Source organism: Cyanistes caeruleus, chromosome Z, assembly GCF_971803275.1.
Source record: "Cyanistes caeruleus chromosome Z, bCyaCae1.hap1.1, whole genome shotgun sequence".
Taxonomy (NCBI): Eukaryota; Metazoa; Chordata; class Aves; order Passeriformes; family Paridae; genus Cyanistes; species Cyanistes caeruleus.
In genome coordinates, this window is record NC_141732.1 from 72,271,644 (window position 1) to 72,290,746 (window position 19,103).

Consider the following 19,103-nt stretch of genomic DNA (forward strand, 5'->3'; position numbering starts at 1 on the left):
GAACAGTTAGACTACAAATAAATTACCATGCAGTTTTAATTTTTTTTTTTTTCAAAATGCAAAATCCCATCCACCAGCTGCATTTATATCAACTTTTGTCACCAAAAAATATTTTGAAGAGGGATGCTCTTTTAAGCAAGTATTTACTATGCACTGAGGAACTCATGGGTGATACCAATCCTTGTCTCAAGAAGCTCACAAGTGACCAGAAGTATATCAGGAAAAGGTAAGATAAGCCCAGAGTCATCAGTGGGGACATGGTATGAGAAATGAACAGAGGAAACCTGGGAGACTATGCTAATCTGGGCACCGGCAACCAAATTAAAACAAAAAAAATAAAAAAAAAATTAATGTCCCCTTTGACAGTCATGTAATCTGTAACCTTTTTACAGCTGCATTTTGGATGTAACAGGGAAAGGGAATATTAGGAAGGTGAGCAGCTATATCTGGAGACATGCAATTCTCACTGCTGCACATAAAGGAGGAAGATAGGACACTTGTAACATGTAGGAGAGCAAAATGTGTTAGAAATTCCTGAAGCAGAGTACACGGGAGTAGAAGAAACATGGAGTGGCTTGGGTTGGAAGGGACTGTAAATACCATCTCACTTCAATCCCCCGGCCATGGGCAGGGACACCTTCTACTAGACCATGCTGCTCCAAGCCCCATGCAGCCTGGCCTTGAGCACTGCCAGGGATGGGGCAAAACCAGCTTCTCTGGACAACCTGTGCCAGTGCTTCACCACCTTCACAGGGAAGAGTTTTGTCCTAGTATCTAATTGCAAACTATTATCTTCCAGTTTGAAGCCAGTCCCCCTGTCACTATACACTCTTGTAAAAAGCCCCTCTCCATTGTTCTTGTAGGCTCCCTTGAGGTACCCTAGTTAGGTCACCGAGGAGGCTGAACAAATGAAATTCTGTGTCTTTCTTCATAGGAGAGGTGCTCCATCCCCCCTATATAAATGAGGACAAAATTGAAAGGGGAGTTAAAATGGTTTGCAGAAGCGAACAGTTTTTAGGGAAAGAGTACATGAAATTTTCACCACTGCCTTATCTCTAACACATAAGCAAGCAGTGACAGTCACTATAAAAGAGACCCTTCAACAAAGTTAGTAGGTCATAGTCCTTCCTCCCAGTGTCTATTCTTACACGAGCTCAACCTCACATGATAAAGGCACTGTAGGGTACAAGCATATACAGGAAGTTCCTAACACAGAATTGAGAACATTTCATCCAGCCCTGCATTCAAGTCTACACCTGGCAAAGACTGTACCCCGACAGCACAGTCTCTACATCTGTTGTACTGACAGAGATTCATAAAACAAATGGAGTCAATCTTTTCCACCTACAGAGCAACCCCACAGACTGCTTCCAAAGAACAAAATGCAGGCAGCTCTCTTTCTAGCAGCATTTTTTTCCTAGTAATCTGAAGAGTCAAATTGGCTGTCACTCCTGTAAGTAAGTTCAGATCAAAGTGGGGACAACTGGGTTGAGCAAAATTTTTTAAGTGGCCAAAAGCAGTAACTTGACTTGGGTCTGGAATATAAATACAGCTAGAATGCCACAGACAGCACTGGCACTTCTGTTTTATCACAGTCTCACCTTACGAATGATACAAAGCCAAAACCTGCAGAGACAGTGGGAGCTGGATGCTCTCTGAGACTTGTGAAAGGTTGGGGTGATTGCAAAAATCAATGTATAGAACTAAAATCAAGTTCAGAAACCAGCCATCAGAAGAGTACTGCAAGAAGAAGAATTCCTTTCTGGATGTTTGCATGCCTAACTCATTTTCAGAAACAGTAAAATTTCTTCCTTACTAGTAGGTGGAATTATGCAAACACTAATTTGAAATGAAGATGTCTGCAGCAGGAAACGTTCTAACATCTTTCTGCCTATGGCTTAGACAACCTGTGCTGTATTATCCAGGGAACTAGAGCCATGGCACAACCCAGAGTCCATCAACTTCTCCAACCCTTTCTGCCACAGTACAATGGAAGATGAAGCTGCTGCTGACTGCTGATCCAAGCCATTGTAACTTCAAGGCCAAAGGGAACTTCTGATTTCAAACCAGCTGGGATGTCAATAAACAGCTTGCAACACAGTCTGACATAGAGGTCTACAGCTCATGCAGATCTCAGCCTCAGTTCTGACCCATAAACCAGCTGTGCACAAACAAACCACTAGAAATCCCTGCTCCAATCAGTGGTGCTGCTCATGAGCTTAAGCTTCATTTTCACCAAACAGAAGGAGAACAAGCGAGCAGCAACAAGGCAGCTAATAGGAGTGAGACATTCTCTTACCTTCCATGGCATATTTCATATCCTGGGCAAAAAGACTCCACATCACTTCTGCGCTGATCTTTCCAACTGCAAGCTCCTGAGGAAACCTGAGGGGACATTTGGAAAAGGCTTTGGCATATGTCAAAGCAAAGGGCTCTTCTTTATTTAGCTCTGAGTTATGCTACAAGCTGAAAAGCTCAATGTTACAGACGCTTCCTTCACCCTAGACAAAGCACCAGGTGAAAATTACAGATCATGGATTGGACTCCATGGCAGATTAATGTTTTAACTCAAAAAGACAGGTCCTGCACATCTTTCCTGTAAGAGGCACACGCAGTCATTCTGGGAATACGATCTTAGTGCCCTTGCACCTTTTTCCCCTTCCTTGTCCATTTTTTTCCTTCTCCCCTTTGAGGGTTACTAGGCTGATAGGTGATTGCTAATCATGTTAGATCAACGATGATTAGGGCATAATCTAGGTCTCTGTGTGTAACACCTTGTAGGATCTCCATCTCTCTCTGCCCTGTGGGACTGTGGGAGGGGTATCCACCAGCTAAACAAACATACTTCAGGTAGGTCCTTTCCAGTGCTATGCAAACTCCACCCAATGCAATCTCCCAGTGCTGCACTGAACACCATGTTCCTAAACCACAATGTAAGGCACCACAGCACTACTGTGTGCATTAATGTGCACCCCTGAACTGCTCGACATCAGAAAAAACCAAAAGAACTCTCACCCCAGTTTCAGGTGCATCCCTGAGTTCAGGATTGTAATAATCAGGGTGTTTGTGCTCGAACGCCATCGTAACTGAACTTTTTGAAACTCTTCCATCCCCATCAAAAAGTTATTTATATAGACAGAGACAGATAAGACAGAAAGACAGACAGACAAGATAAGTACTTCTACAAATGCACAAGTGACAGAAGAGATAGAAAGCAGTCTAACAAATAAAGCAGAGCACACACAGACTAGCATTAGCCATACATGACACACAGGATTCTTACTGATTCAGGACTGGGGTGTAAGAATTCTTGTCCTCTTCTATGATGGAAACTATCAAAGTGATGAGTTTGGGCCAGAAATCAAGGTTTCTGATGCTGGGGCCCTGTTCCTCAGCAGGAAGGTCCTGAGTTTTGTTCTGAGAAGGAAGCCATTGGAAAACCAGCATAAAATGTAAGGGCAAAGAAAAAGCTGACAAATGCAGATCACCATGAAAACTCCAAGAACACCTGAGGATCCTTTCTTCCAAAGAGCTTAAAATTATTAATGACTGCTGGCAACTCGTCTGATGTAATGCCAAACACAGTAACATGACAAACCACGTTGGTAACTGGTGGCCTCAAATCCCTCAATCCCTGTTTTGTCATCTACCATGCCAGGTGCAGGCCAGGCTCCAGGACACCTGCTGAGACATCATTTGCCCTAAGCCTATTCCAAATACTTACTCTTTAGGCACCTGGTTAGTGACTATATCCCTGCTGACATGTTGTGTGTGCATTACTACGGAGAGACCAGTAGAGCTCTCACACATTTGAGAAGAGTTTGTGTCTAGAGGCACCTCCTAAACCCAGTGCAGGATACTGGGTGCCTGAGAACAAGGCAAAGTCTCACTGCTTGAAGTTTACATAAGCTAATGACAGTTTCCTTGATCAGCCTACATTTGCTGTAATTGGCTTTTGCTCGCTCAAAGCTACATCAAACCTTCCTTTCACAAATAAATGCTGAGGCTGGCAAAACACATCATAATTAGTTAGTGTAAAACAATTATCATCCTCCCCTTACTAATTAGTGCTCATTAATTGATTATGAATTTTGTGCATTTGAAAGATAAGTCATGCAACTTTGTTTGCACTGGCTTTTTGTATCAATTAGTATTCTTGTTATTATCTTAAGAAAATCAGAAAACTTGGATTTCTGCCTGCTTATCAGCTACTCACAGGATCTGTCTGGTACTCCCGACTGTACAGCTCATGACAGTTGTTGAAAATGTACTCGTAGGTGGAGTTGAGACAAGCTTTTACACAGTCTTTCACCACCTGGCTGGCTCGGGGTGGGCTCTGCAGCTCTTGGACCTGGCAAGCGGACAACAAAGAGGGTCAAACAAAGCACAGTTCATATAGCAAACAGGGAAAGGACACATCACCTGGTTTTGGAAACCAGTCAGGGCTTGGTGGATCTGCTTTCAGCAACTTGTGACCTGAAACCACAAATGGGTCACTCTTCCCAGGCACAAAAAAGCAGTGACAACACTTATTTCCCCACTATCTCCTCACTATCTCATTTGAAGCATAAAAGAGATTTTGACGTGCCAAGGTAGACTCCCCAGATCATGTGTCTCAATATGTGTATAATCTGAGCCAAATACACAATTTCTGCTGAATTTATCGGAGCTTGCTACAATGCCTGCAGGAAATCTTCCCCAGCATTGGAAGAATGTGCAACAGACTAGCAGAGCAATTTACATCTTATCTGGAAAGTCTTGCCAAGGACCACTCATCTGCCTTTAAATACAAAAAACTTTCATTAAGTACATCTTTCATCACAAGCTTTGTTGAATTTTAAAGCAACCAGAATCCTTAGGGACATACCAACTGAATACACCTTCTCCTCTTGCAACAGCAGCTGTTTTCATTATTTCATTGTTACACGGTTTTAGAAAAATGCTGCAGGGATATTTTACACTAAACAGACAGGCAATTGTCACCCTGCAAATACAACTATACCTGACAATTTTACTATTTTCAGCACCTCTAAACTTTCTGGGGAATTTCTATAAATCAAGCTTCCAACACAGACAGACTGTCTGAATGTCTTAAAATAATTTAGGAGTAAAATTTTAAGCACTTCCTGAAGTAGCTCAAATTAAACACTTGCTTTGTTTTTGGTAAGGTAAAAATTTTTAAGTGACATGTACTAGCTAAGAATATTAGGTTGTAATCTTTTAAAAAGAGTTCAGAAGCCTAAAATCAGTAATATAAAATAATCTCATTACACATTGCTACGAAACCAGCACATTAGCATTCATAACAACTCTCTTAGATCTCTACTGAGAGATACCATCCCATTTTAGTAATTCATCCTCTACAAGAGAAACTCTAAAATATTTACTAGGTAGTGACAAACCTTCCTAATGTTGTTAAAAAAAGAGAATTATCTTCCTAAAACTAGACAATTTCCTTTAATCTTCTCCCTCCTCTTTTTTTTTTCTTTTTTTTTTTTGCAAGGGAGGGTGGGAGATGGGAGTCATCTTTATGACTGAAAAATAATATGAGAAAAGCAATTTACATCTTCATAATGCAAAACACAGAGAAGTAAAGACAAAATGTGGATGTTTGTACATGGTCAGCAGATGATTTCCATTTTCCTTAAGTGTCTAAATCACAACAACATGAAACAATGGTTTGAAAATGGGAAATCAACTCCTGGGGGAAAAAAACTGCAGAGATGCCATTCCCATCCCCACCCATATCCCTACCTTCATCCTGAAAAAAGTGATGCTGGTCAGCAAATCCACTGTAGACTTCAGGTCCTGCAGCCGCTCACGGCTGCTGGCTGGGAAGTTATTCTGTTGACAGAAAAGGGAAATCCTGTTGGAAAGCACAGTCAGATCCATGCAAGGCTTCAAGCATGTGCTAAATAAGGAAACTGTCTTGGAAACATTTCCTGCTCAAGAAGCTTGTACCAGTCAAAACAATGCTCAATAAATAAGGCCTTTTTGCTGCAGAAGCTTATCTGCTTAATTAAACAGCTTCTCATATAAATGTAAAGCCTGTGGATACCAGGAGACTGACAGCCCTTGGTGGCAGGAAAGGTCTCCTCAGCTGCAGAAGGAGCAGGATGGGAACAGCCACGCCACTGGCAGCCCTGGCCTTTTGCCTCTGATTATGTGAGCACTTTCCTTTCTGCACTCGATGCTTGTGTTTTTAGCTTCTCTTCTGAGATGCCAAGGGATGTGGTGTATTCAACACCTCTCCAGAGAAATAAACACGACCAAGAAGGAAAAACTAGCACTGTTCCTGTAAGATAGTACTGGAACTAGCCAGAACCTGTGAAATGCCATATGTAAATACGTATGCTGAATGCAGCTAGCTTTGCTTCTTGCACAAAACTCTTTCTGACCTCAGGCACTGTGCCCTTTCCTACACTCCCACTGTGTCCTGTGGATCTGTGTCCTTTAACAGCATTCATGTTCCTCAGCATGCTCTTACATTCAAGCTGATGTGACTGGTTTTTCTGCAAGTAAGACAGCAGGGGCAACCTTCTCTTCACATCTGCACATTCAAAAATTATTAGATATGAAAGTGAGAAGGGCAGAAGGGAACAGTTTTCACTTTTTACTGAGGACTTGCAGAAAAATATGCTGTCTCTTGAGAGTAGTAATTGAGTATTACTGCAGTTAGCTAACCACTGCAGAGAATTTGATGCTCTTTGCAGTCATTTGTAGATGGTCCTTCTGAGACAACTCTCCTTTAGAGTTAAGCTGTTCACATATGGACTCTCTGGAACTCAGGGTATTTATCAAAATCAAAGACTTCCATGGGTCAAGACCTAAATATAAACCATTTGATGTATATAAATTGCCATCTCCTGTCTGGAAAGTTGCAAACTAACACCTTTTCTTTCAGAACTTAACCTGTCCTTTAGAAGTCTTAAAATAATTACTAAATCCTCCCATAATGCTTCAGACATTTCTGTATATATAATATCAATTACATAACACCTATATTATTGAAACGACACAAATCTTATCTGTTCCTTTATGTAAGATCTTACTTGTTTGTGCACATTTCAGATGCATTAACCACCAAAAAGCAGCGTTTACTGAACACCAAGCAAACTAAAAAGGCAACACTGCTACATCTTCCTATTATCATGGGTTGGTAATTTTCCCTCTGCTACTCTGTGGATCAGTTTGCTCTATTTAGACCTTCTCCTTCTAGTAATGTAGCTCTTTGCACAATATTCCTTTTATCTTCTTTTGCACTTTGCCCCTTTTCCTGTCTGTTTTGTCTTCCTAATGCACGTCTCTTAATCTCCTCGTGTTTTTCTCCTCTGTACGTTTTTCCAGGTTTCAGGTAAATGCTAAAATCAGAAGTGGATAACTAAATAAAATCAAAGCTCACGTTTTGTGACCGCTTTCAAAATTTTCAATGAATTAGTCACTGATTGAAATAATATAGCAAAGAATTTAGAGGAAAAAACCCAGCCAAGTCACATGATAAGACAATACAGACTCAGGAGTAGCAAAGAAATAAAGTGGAGGGTTTATGAAGCCTGTTGGACTAATGCCAACATTTGAAACTCATCTCTTCACAATCTGCTGAAGTGGGGGGATCTCAAACCTGACCATACATTGTGATTTGAGTTTGCCAAGCCTAAAATAAGTGACAACATGGTCCTCAAAAATATTTCTCTCATAGCAGGGGAGAAAAGTCTATTTTCCTTTTTAAGATGATACCCAAAGTAGCTGACAATAGTAATTAAAATTATTTAATTCAATCCAGTTTGGATTGGAAACTTCTGGAAAAGTGTCAGAGATTAGCACAGTTCACAATGCTTAAATTATTTCAGAAATCTTGAGGAAATTACAATAGAATTAAAAAAGAGAGGTCTAGGTTCTATCTATGAGGAAAACGAAATGGCACATTACAGAAACAAGCTTGTCATGACAATTCCTTAAGACACTTAAAACTATGCAAGAAGTTAGAAATGTAAGAGAAAACCAAATGGTGTGTTTCCCCTCTGTCCACCAGAACACCTGAAAGGATTTTGTTTGTTCCCACTCACCCTGTACATTGAGAGATCAATCCGAAGTGAATTATGAAGCTGATCCAGAAGCTTCACAAATCGTTCTTTCTGTTGAGCAGGAAACACCAATAAACATTCATATATCACCACTGTCCAATCAATGTTCAGAGTAAGCAGCAAGGTATCAGGTAATCAGTTTCAGATCTCATGAGAGCAGAAGAAAGCAGTATGGACACATGGCATTGTGCAAACAGTATTTACTTTTGATTCTTGGATTTACTTGTAAACTGTAATTATTTCTGAAGTTTGTGAAACATCAGAACTGTCAGGAAAAACACTCCATTATCACCCTGATGTAGAGGCAGAACAGAAACTATTTTGACTTTCCTTCTGCAGTTTACACTAAACTTCTATCTGAGAGAAAATACTTATTCAGAGATGAATATATTACAGGCAGAAAAGGGTCTAATTCAGAGCAATGATACAGCTCTATGATCTTATCTATATAAGTGACAAGTACTACAGCTTCTTGTGACATAACTCCTTGAGGTCAGGTCTCTCCACTGAATTCTGATTTGGCATGGTGAACAACGCCTCAATCTATTAATAAATTCTCAATCTGATGGGAAGAATGAGCTTTTCTAAATACTTTTCCAGCATGCTCAACACCACCACCAGTTATATGCAAAACATTTTAACCATTAAGGAGATAGACTTCTTTTGTGGTGCTGCTTTTTTGTTTTTCTTAAAGGCAGTAGCTGTTTTTAAAAACAAAGTTCTGAAATTACCAGATCACATGGTATATTTTACCAACAGCACTAACATGCAGAGCTAGTATTGTTTGCTCATTCCATACCATCTGTGCTCCACTGTAATGTGAACACAAAGAATAAACAATGCATTACACTGATTGATATCTGAAATGCGTGATGATGAAGACAATAAACCCATGCTCTTTGCCTGGTGTAGAAGAGTGCTTCCAACTCCTCATAAATTTAATGTTCCTTAAACAGAACAAGTTATTTACTGGAGGTTGGAAGCACTCTAGGCAAATTTAAGAAGTCTGTGCAACATCACCAAACGTACAAACCTACCCCAAAATTGGAGGCTGCGAAGCGGTCCGAAGCAGACACATTTGTGGAGGCAGTGGTGTGTGCATAATAAGCATTGATATTGGCAAGTAAGGTGCTCATCACAGCTGGCACGCCTGGGCACATGTATTTAGAGGAGAGACATGCAAAATGCCTGCAAAAAGGACAGTGATGTAAGTCATTCTAGTATCTTTTGTGCAGTAGGACTTGACTTTATCCCTTTAATAGACCCCTTCTGCTGGCAGGCACCATGAACAGATGGAAGTTACGTTTCATCACCTTATAGAACTCCAGCATCTCAGAGTTTTTATTCAGAAAGATGTCATCTAGACAACAGCTCAAAACAAAGAGAAATCCCTTCACTGCAGCCATTTCCAGATCATAAAACAGTTTCTCAGCCATTTGTTGCCAACACTACATGACTTAGCAATGCCCTGGGTCCTGATGCCAATTCCTAGAACCAAGCCCGACACAAAGAAATTGACACGATTTGCTGCTGCCTGAGGCAGACGCAGGTTCTGAGGTCTCCTGAGGCAGCAGCAGCTGGAAAGCATTAATGTCCAGTGAGAGTACACACTAGTATTTCTGTGCTGCACTGATATGTGATTCCCTATGGCTAACCCATCCAGCCTGGATGAAGTGTGCCTGCTCATTTGCATTTTCCCATTATATCATTAAATGCAAGGAACCCTCCTCCAGGAAATCTTAAAATTATGCTAGAAGCATCCAGGCTTGTGAAATGATTTAAAGAAAAATAAAAAAATCTGTTAGACCTAAAAAAAAGAAATAAAAAATTGGAGATTAAGAGGTCTTATATCATGAGAAATGGGAAGTAAAGTTCATTCTAGAAGGCAGAAAACATGGACCATTTTTATGTAGAAGTACTCATGGAGTTCTCAGATTAGATCTGGGAACTACTTTCAAAATGTAACTTTCTCCCTGAGGGACTCACAGAATCACAGAATAGTTTGGGTTGGAGGGGACCTTTAAAGGTCATGTAGTCCAATCTCTGCAGTGATCAGGGTCCCTCTCAACCACACCAGGTTGCCCAAAACCCCATTCAACATTCCAGGGATAGGACATCTACCACCTCTCTGGGCACCCTTGCCTATTCAGACACTGTTTCACCACCCTCACTATGAAAGATTTCATCCTTTTACCTATCCCAAATTTACCCTCTTCAAGTTTAAAACCATGCTTGTTACATGACATTTATGTACCAATTGGTCATTTAGGCACTGGGTAAATATAAGCACATGAAATGGCTTTGTTTAGCTTTAAGAAGAGAAGCTGTGAGGAGTGAGGATCTCGTCAAAGAGGTGGCAGACCTTCATCTATGGAAATTTTTCACATCCCTGAGCAGCCTAGTCCAACTTCCAAGTTAGCCCTGCTATAAGCAGTGACTAGATCTCTAGAGAAACCTGCCAATTCTTTTCCATTTTGGCTTAAACCAATAGACAGAAAAGCTGCTTGCAAGGTGACGTAAGTATAGCTCATAACTCATCTAAGGACCCGTAACCCAAAACTTCCAGCTTCTAATGTGAAGACGTTCACTTTTGTCTGCTACATTTTATATTACATTTGAAATAAGAAATGAGCTAAGTATAGCAATACTAGCCTTTAAGAGGAAGAATGATTAATCCCAAATCCAAGTAAGAGTATAGTGACAAGAAAAAAGTTCTTTGAAGATACAGAACTGCATTAGCCTAGCTCCGAAGAGGACAAATCAGTGGCACCATTACTCAAACTTTCTGTAAGTGCTTTCAGCAGCACCTGGAAAATTAGTCACTTCAAAGGACTGTAACACTTGCCAAAACAGACGTGTAGGACAAATGCTTCCACAAAACCTCATACGCTCTTGTATTATCAGAAATCTTCAGTGAGAACCTTGAGCACCACCTTTTAAACAGAAGAGCTCTCAAAGAGAGATTCAAGAGTCTCAAAACAGAAACGGTAGACAATAATTTCTAGACTTTAAGGACACCAGTGATTCAAAGACAGGAAGTCTCTTCCTATTCACAGTAAGCCCCATAACGAGCAGCAGTCGCTGCCAAGCTTTCCATTACTGATACACTTCATCTGCTAAACAGCGAGGGTTACATCAATTAGTTACACTAATTATCTGCACTAAGGAACACAGGAAATGCATCTTACGTCATGGCCTGGTATATTGACTCAATGCCATAACGCATCGCAAATTCATCCACAATCTCTTGGGCTGTCTCATCAAAATACACCTTCCATGCATCATCTCCTTTGGCATCAGGGATCTTCACCACCCCATTCCCTTGCACATCTGTGAGATGGTGAAAGAGGTTCTGAAAAACAAAACAGGAACAAGTTGGTATGCAAGGCTGCTGAAGCCACTAAGATTCATGAAGAGTGTGGAACTGTTGAGGTGGTGGCACTAACACAAATTTCTTTGTTATCCTCCTCTTTTTTTCCCCTGCCCACTCTGTATTTTCTGCTTTTACCTTCTTTTCTTCTTGAAAGAATCTCATAGCTGAATTTTTCACATGTGCACCTACAGCTTTACCTAGCAGACAATGTGAATGATGCAGAAGAGTGCTTCAGTGCACTAAAACCATACACTAATTAGTTTTCCTGAAACCTACGCATTTCTGTCCTCAGAATGAAAATGCCATAATTTGGACAAGCTATTTAAACTAGCTGACATAACAACTCTGTATCAGCATGGTAATTATTATACAGAACAGTCCAAACAGATTTCTTTTCCTGAAAAAGATACCCTTAAGATCACCCCTAACAACTAGAAACTTGCATTATTATTCAACATAACCTTTCACTTTATCTAACACTGCTAAAGTTTTCAGCTACCATTGCTATGCAGAAATTGCACATGCAGCTCAGTGTATTTCTCAGTAATCTTCAAATCCATGTCCCTTACAGATTCATCAGTCTTTCAGACAGCTGGCTCCCTACAGTAAGCGATGCAAAAGTCTAATGATCTCATTAGTAGCTAGGGGACTCTGCTATACAGTACTATTTTTCCTGATTATATTATTCTTGCTGCAAATCATCTTCATTTTATAATACACAAAAGAAAAAAGGTGATAGTTGAAAAGATACCTATTTGCAAAAAAAAAGAGCAGCAAGCCATCATGCATGTTCAAAGGATAAAACCAAAACAGGTTACCAAATAGTAGCTATCACTGAAATAAAAAACAATAAATATGTACTGGAGGACACAACACAGCCTACTAAAAGAAGCCTACTTTCTGAGCTTCATATTTATCTTGCAGAGAGCTCCCTGGTAAGGCCAGAAGACACCAGAGGGCTCATCCAGTTCAGTGTCTGGATAAATATGCTGCTCCTGTAGATGAACATTCCCCTCTATGATACAACTGTCCTTCCCTGTGTAAGATGAATCTGCTTAACCCTCACTGACCTCAGGATATTTTTGTATACAGGGCTCTGACTACTCCTCCTTATTCTGGCACTTTTGAGACTGATCCTGCTGTCTGCCATTTCTTTGACACAGATAGACTGGGAATCTCTCCAAGACAAGGTTTTCCCTTCAGTCTTTCTCACAAATCATCTTTGGATTTCTTCCAACTTCTGCAGCACTGCTTGTCCAGCTCAGTCCATCCTGAGACAGGTCAGTACCCAGAAACCTCAGGTTAATCTCCTGTTCCCCAGCAGTTGTTCATAACTATACACCACTGCAGTAGCACAAAAGAATTTATACCACCAATACCTGCATCACTCAATAGCCCAAGACAGAGACTCCCTTCTCAATCAGAATTTATTCATAATGCATTTTAGTATGCTTCCTCTAAAGAAAGACAGAGATACATGTTGAAACATCCCTCAAGGAAATTCAGAGGTTTCGCCACCTTAAACTCAACATGGGCTCTGAGTGGAAGCAAAGCCTGATCTCTTCCTGACAGTAGCAGAGCTGTGACAGTGGGACAGACTGAGCCACCCAGTCCCCAGTGTGGGGGAAACAGCTTAAAGCTGCCTTTGCCTTCCTGACAAATGTGGGTTTGATGATTCAGTGTGTCACCAGGCCTGCATGGCAGGGAAAAGAAAGCTCACCTAGTGCAAGGAGGAACATTTCAAGGAAATAAAGGTCAGAAAATTGCTCTTTCAATAGCCAGAATGAACAGATGTCCCCACTTCTTACCTCATGAAGGCAAGTGTACTGAACATGATAGGGAGCCACTTTCTCCTCGCCTTTGATCTCCACACTGATTTGCAGGCGAATAGCCCCGGACACTGCAGACTTATCTGTTCGCTTCTCTGGAAGGCAAAACCATCAGCAATTATATGCATTGTTCATGTTCAGAGCACAGCCATCTCAGGGTGACAACACTGGCAAAAAATACTGCTGGAACCTTGGGCTGAGTCACCACAGAGAAAACTTTCTCTTTTCTTTCAAAACACTGAATAATACTAAATAGACATGAAGAAAACAACTGCCATGATACATCCTCAATATGACACACTTAATTAGAACTATGTACATTTTTAGACATAAGACAGCCTTTCTGCCACCAAATGTGCTACAGGGTCTTGGATTCAGTCAGCTGGACCAGAAGCACCAAGGCTGTATTCCTTTTCTGAGAACAGATGACTGATGTGGAATTTGTCCCTAACCTCACCATAGCCTTGAACTCCTGGGAGCTGCTGGAAGAAGATTTTGGATCTCCTAGGAGATGACAGGTCCATAGATTCCATCAACTCACCACCATCTGGTTGCTTGCTGGTTGGTACTTTCTACAACAGTCACTGGAAAAGGTCTCAACAATTTATTAGCCCAGTGCAGTGCACCTGATGTTCTTGCAGACTGGTAAAATGCTTGTGTTGACACCAAGAAAAAGAACACTGGACAACATGTCTCCAGCAGAAGTGGAATAGAATCTTGCTCCAAGCATTTCTCCCATTGTACTTTTCAACGGCTGACAGAGAAAAAACATCAACCTTCTGACATACTACACTCCCTTCTAACTGGGATCAGCTTTGCAGCTGCTTTGCAGCAGTATCATATGCCCTTGAAACCATGTAAACTTTTCTTCCCTTGCAAAAAGTCCACACACATCCAAGTGCTCTCAAACATTCCCAGACCAACAGGACACATTTTCAGTCCCAAGGCTTTGCTCACCAAGGTTGTACCACACATCCATTTCTCCACTCAGAGTGCGAACTTCAATGATTGTTTGCCCCAGGAAATCATCCGACTCGCGTTTCAGCCTCTGCTTGACACGGGACTTGATGTCATCATCTTCATCCCACACTCGCACCTTGATCCGATCAGAGGAATTATGGCACTCACTGCAAACAAGAGAAAATGTAATTTTATGAGTGCGCAATGCAGCCAACATTTATTTGCTACATGCTCTGTATTCCTCTTGACCTACTCCTCCAACATCAGAGAGACGTTGATTAGCAAAGTGTAAACAATGCATATTTATTCAAAAGTGGAGTGTCTGATATGAATCACACAACAACTTGTTGGTGCACTCTAAAATGCTCCTGCGACATGGCAGATAATGCACTCCAAACGCACGCTGAACGACCGCCCTTGCCCCAACCTCAGCCACCAACTTCTGACTTCCCAAGTGGCTGTGACTCTGCTGCTTGTCCTCACTCTCAGTGGCAGCTCACAGAACTTGGGAATTCTCTCACAGCTGTCAGTTTTGCTGTGAAGCCCACAGAAGCCTGAGGATAGCTAGGCTGCTTAATGCCAGCATACACCCCCGCCAAAAATGACAATCAGCATCTAACTGGTTTCAACAGCTCTCTCCATCAATGGCCTCCTGCTCAGCTGAAGGCTGTAAGGGCCACCTGTCTTTATGCAGTTTCTAGGTTAGCACAGTGAAGACCTGTGATGAACACCCTTTGTGCTGGTTTCTAACAAAGGATAAATAGCTCAGGTGGAGGTAGATCTCTTACTTCAAGACAGTCACACAGCAGTAGTGTATCAATGCATAATACAATACAATCAGATGATACACCACACTGCCTGAGGGCAATGGGTGTGATACAGCAGTTAGAACATTGGTATTTAATTACTAGAATTGATTCTGCCTATTATTCACAGCTTAGACTGATACTTTGTGCTCTGGGCAGATCAATAAAGACATTTCCATTAAAAGAAGCAGTTTACTGTTTCATGAATTAGCACCCTCCAGTTTAATGCACAGACATGATTTACAGACTCTTCCTCTTTTTCAGGTCTTTCAGATACCTTTTGTAGATCCAAACAAGCTTTTGAATGCCAGAAGTGGGAAGAACCATATTATAACAACTCTGCTCATTTACAGGGCATGCAATAAAGCAATTTGAATGCTCATATGAGACCATGACAAGGGTGATTACTCACCATAACCACTACAAATGTCTATCCTCAAGCAAATAAAACCTATGAAAACAGGCAACTGCTGCTGAAGGCCTGTTTTCCAGCCTTTTTAACATTAACATGCTGCATCTGTTGCTAAGCAACAGGGAGAAAGAAGAAATGGGTCAAAAGAGCTCTGCTAAGCCTGGTCAATAGGATGTGGCAATGGCTGGCTATGAGCATGCTCTCTGCCAAGAAGCCATTTGGGCTCTTGCACCATTGTGATTCAGGACAACATTTAACAGACATCCATGCAGCTCCTACTGATATTTCCAGTAGAGAATAATAGCTGGGAATTATATGGACAAGGTTAAAGGCATGCAGCTTGGATCACAGGCAGAGCCATTGCTGCTCCCTGCCTTTGCTGTGCAATCAAATCTGTATTTAGAGTTCAGAATAAAAGAAGTTAGATATTTGTTTCCTATCTTTTTCCTCCTCCTTTACTTCAAGAATGTCTTCCCCAACAAAACCATGCAAACAAGTGTTCCCAAGCAGACAATGGTTGGTATTGTAGCTGCTCTTTGTAGCTCTCAAATTTATCCAAGTGCTTTGCCATGTCTGCTAGCAATACAGCCTAAGTATGTGAAAGAAATCCTCTGTTCCTGACACGGTGCACTACTGTACAGCTGGCAGTATTGCAGAGGCTCAGAGTTCAAAAATGCAGGGTGCCTCAAAACACAACTGGTGCACAGAGCCATTTACCAAGTAGCAATAAGTTAATTCCTGACTTCTTCAAACATCACCTTCTGGCTGACAGCTCTTTGCTAGGACCACTTTGGTCTTCCTTCTTGGTTTCCAGTGGTCTTTCCTTAAGGAAAACATTCACTGTTCAAAACTAAATCTAACTTCAGCAGTCCCACATGCATCATCCCCCGCTCCTGAGGTGGCTGGCTATCATCCTTCATGCAAAGCCAGCAGCATAACTCACTGCAACATCCTACAGGAAACCTTCCAAAGCACTTACTGAGCTACTAAAGCTTCTATTTTACCACACCTTTCTTTGCTGTTTTTAAGAGACTGCTCAGCTTGCTTTCTTTGTGCTGGTCCCATGCCAGAGTGAAAGTGAGCTTTATCACCTGCTCACTGCAGCTGAAAGCCTTATGCTGGTGGCTTACCATCAAACATCTAAGTCTGTGGAACCACAGTCCTTGATTTGGTGAAGCAGTTGTGTCAAAGCCAGTCCACTTTTCAGTGAGGACCCCAAAACAGAATCGTGAACACCAGAAGACTTGGGCTTGATGATGTGTAAGAATTTTCTAACTAATGAGAAATAGCTTCCAGTTTGGGACAGTGACACTGATTTGTTTACTGCGGCAAACAAGCTCTGCTGCTACAAGCTCTCCCCCTCATTAATACAGGATCTGGCACATTTCTCAAGATGCCTGCCCCACTTCTTGCTATGCTTTCATGAAGCTTGATTTCAATGTGTGCACATATATATCTGTCCACCTTCCCAAGCTGAGCTCTCACAGCTTTTCCCAAGAGGATGCAGAGAAAAGAAACAGTCTGTGACCCCACCTAAAGGAAGAAATTACCAAATACTTTCAGGTCAGTTTCAGAGAGCAAGAGACTGGAAACCAGGTTTGCTATGTACATGGCTCAAACCCTTCCTTTTTTATCCATATTGTCTCAGTGTTTGGAGTGGTGCCATTTTTATAACAGAACTCACTTTTACACTTCAAGCTACCAAATGAAGTACCGTTTTCCAGAAACAGCATACAAAATCTATACAAAAAATTAAAATCAGATTTTTTTCTTCCCCCATTAAGATTTTCTGCCTGAAGCCAGTCGTTGCTGCACTGGAAGCTGCTGAGCCTGGTTCTGCTAACTTGCTCGCTATCCCACTCTCTACCTCCATCTATTTTGCCACGTTCCCCTTTAGTCTTACACAGCACCGAAGCCCCAGCACCCACACACATCCCCTACACCGTCAATATTTGGGTCTCTTCCCATGCCCAGCTGAGGGGAAGCACGAGAGCACACGAAGCTGTGGTTAATTCTGGTCTGCTCACACAGTGACATGCCCACACACACAGTAATTAGTATACTGGTGGCTAAACAGAACAAGCAACTGTTGAATTTACAGTGTAGTTCCTCCCACAATGAAGTTAGCAATTTGTATCCCTCTAATCTAGCTCCAACTTCTGAAAAAAAATTGTAGGAAGTGATTCTTAGTTCTGAGATCTCTGTCCACCTGTAAAGTCTGGGCCAGATGGGCTTGGATGATGCCAGGGGTCTGGGACAGGTCACTGTCAGTGCCTCATCTCCTTTAAAATGTGGAGAGAAAGAAAAAGGGGAAGTGTCCAAAAATGACCGGAATACTACTTCAGAACCAATGAGTCATTCTTCGAAAAAAAACCCCAACAATATTTGCTCTGAATTTGCCAATTTTACCCTGGAGAGCTGACAGGCTAATAAAGACAAAACACAACATGTAGATTTAAGCAAGAACATAAAAGGAAAGTAGGGGACCAGAGGAAGCAACAACATTTTACAGATTTTAACATAGGTCAGAATTGAGTAGTTTTATTGTATTTTTGTATTTTTTTTATATTGAACCAAAATATTTATGGTTCAAAAAGTCTAGTGAATGTCTGTGTGTCCATATTCTGTGAGCAGTTTCCTTTCTGCTGACACAGTTCTCAAGAAGAGCCTGTCAAGTTCCACAGTCCAGTGCAGGGGACATTTCATAAGTGTCAGTGGTAGAGAAGAAGAAAGAAAGAAGTGCAGAGCTGTTTGCAGACACAATGGATGAGGTGGGAAAATGCAAAGGAGAGAACAGTTCAGCAAGATTTTAGGACCTGTGATCATTTGAGGAGTACAGTTCTGCTTCTGAGGAGCAAAGCCTAAAAAAAAGAAGTCATTTTGTGGAAAACGAGAAAGGAAGGAGTAGTTGTAGCAACCAGTATGATAAAGATCAGTAAAAAGTTGCAACAACATACAGAGGGGGAGCAGAAAAAAAGTTGGTTTAGGAAATGGTGCAGCTGAAAAAGCAGGAGGATTCCAGTGTGGTTCAAATGAAGAGTCAAACATTGCAGGGTCCAATTGGCAGCTCAGTTGTGGCCAACTGCAGTGGGAATGGAAGGCAAAGAACTTCTCAGAAAAGGTTCATTTTTAAATTATGACAAGACTCCTCTTTTAGGGAGAAAAAAGGACAGTGGAAAAAACACCAAAGGCAAAATCAGTGGAAGAAGAGTGAAGGCAAATCCTCAGTTCTTTATAAGTTAAGCATGACAGCACAATAATATGCCCTGAGAGCCCATTATTGCTGTCTCAGAACAAAGAAACGAGTTTTCACTTATTTTCTTCTAACATTAAGCTCTTTTCTTAGGAGAACAAGTACAATCATTTGCTGTTACCCAATGTTACAACACCAACTGACAAATTAATGGTACAGCTCTTCTAACTGCAAAGAGCAGATAAAGTGATTCTGCATTTTACATCACTAGCTACATTAACTCAGTTTTCCAGCTGGTGCTTGCCACTAGGCATCAGGTCTGCATTCAGATTTAAGTCTCATGTTGGTAAATGAGCAGGGAAGCAAATGAGATATTATCAGAGTTTCAGCGTTTGCAGTACCTGGAGATTAAAGAAATCAAGACAAACTGTATGGCCCCTGCTACA

At 41.3% G+C, this 19,103-nt stretch overlaps 1 protein-coding gene across 15 annotated transcripts in view; it reads right to left on the reverse strand.

Annotated features, from left to right (window-relative positions):
• The window catches only part of UNC13B (unc-13 homolog B), a 207,562-nt gene that overhangs the window by 46,080 nt on the left and 142,379 nt on the right, over positions 1-19,103 (reverse strand). For all 15 annotated transcript variants that reach the window (XM_086868136.1, XM_086868133.1, XM_086868139.1 and 12 more), the window contains 9 exons: positions 14,244-14,413; positions 13,266-13,381; positions 11,273-11,436; positions 9,122-9,272; positions 8,067-8,135; positions 5,755-5,844; positions 4,217-4,351; positions 3,284-3,417; positions 2,300-2,385 (listed from right to left, as the gene is read on the reverse strand). In XM_086868136.1, the coding sequence (XP_086724262.1) occupies positions 2,300-2,385; positions 3,284-3,417; positions 4,217-4,351; positions 5,755-5,844; positions 8,067-8,135; positions 9,122-9,272; positions 11,273-11,436; positions 13,266-13,381; positions 14,244-14,413 (1,115 nt within the window). The remainder of the gene's footprint in view (positions 1-2,299; positions 2,386-3,283; positions 3,418-4,216; positions 4,352-5,754; positions 5,845-8,066; positions 8,136-9,121; positions 9,273-11,272; positions 11,437-13,265; positions 13,382-14,243; positions 14,414-19,103) is intronic.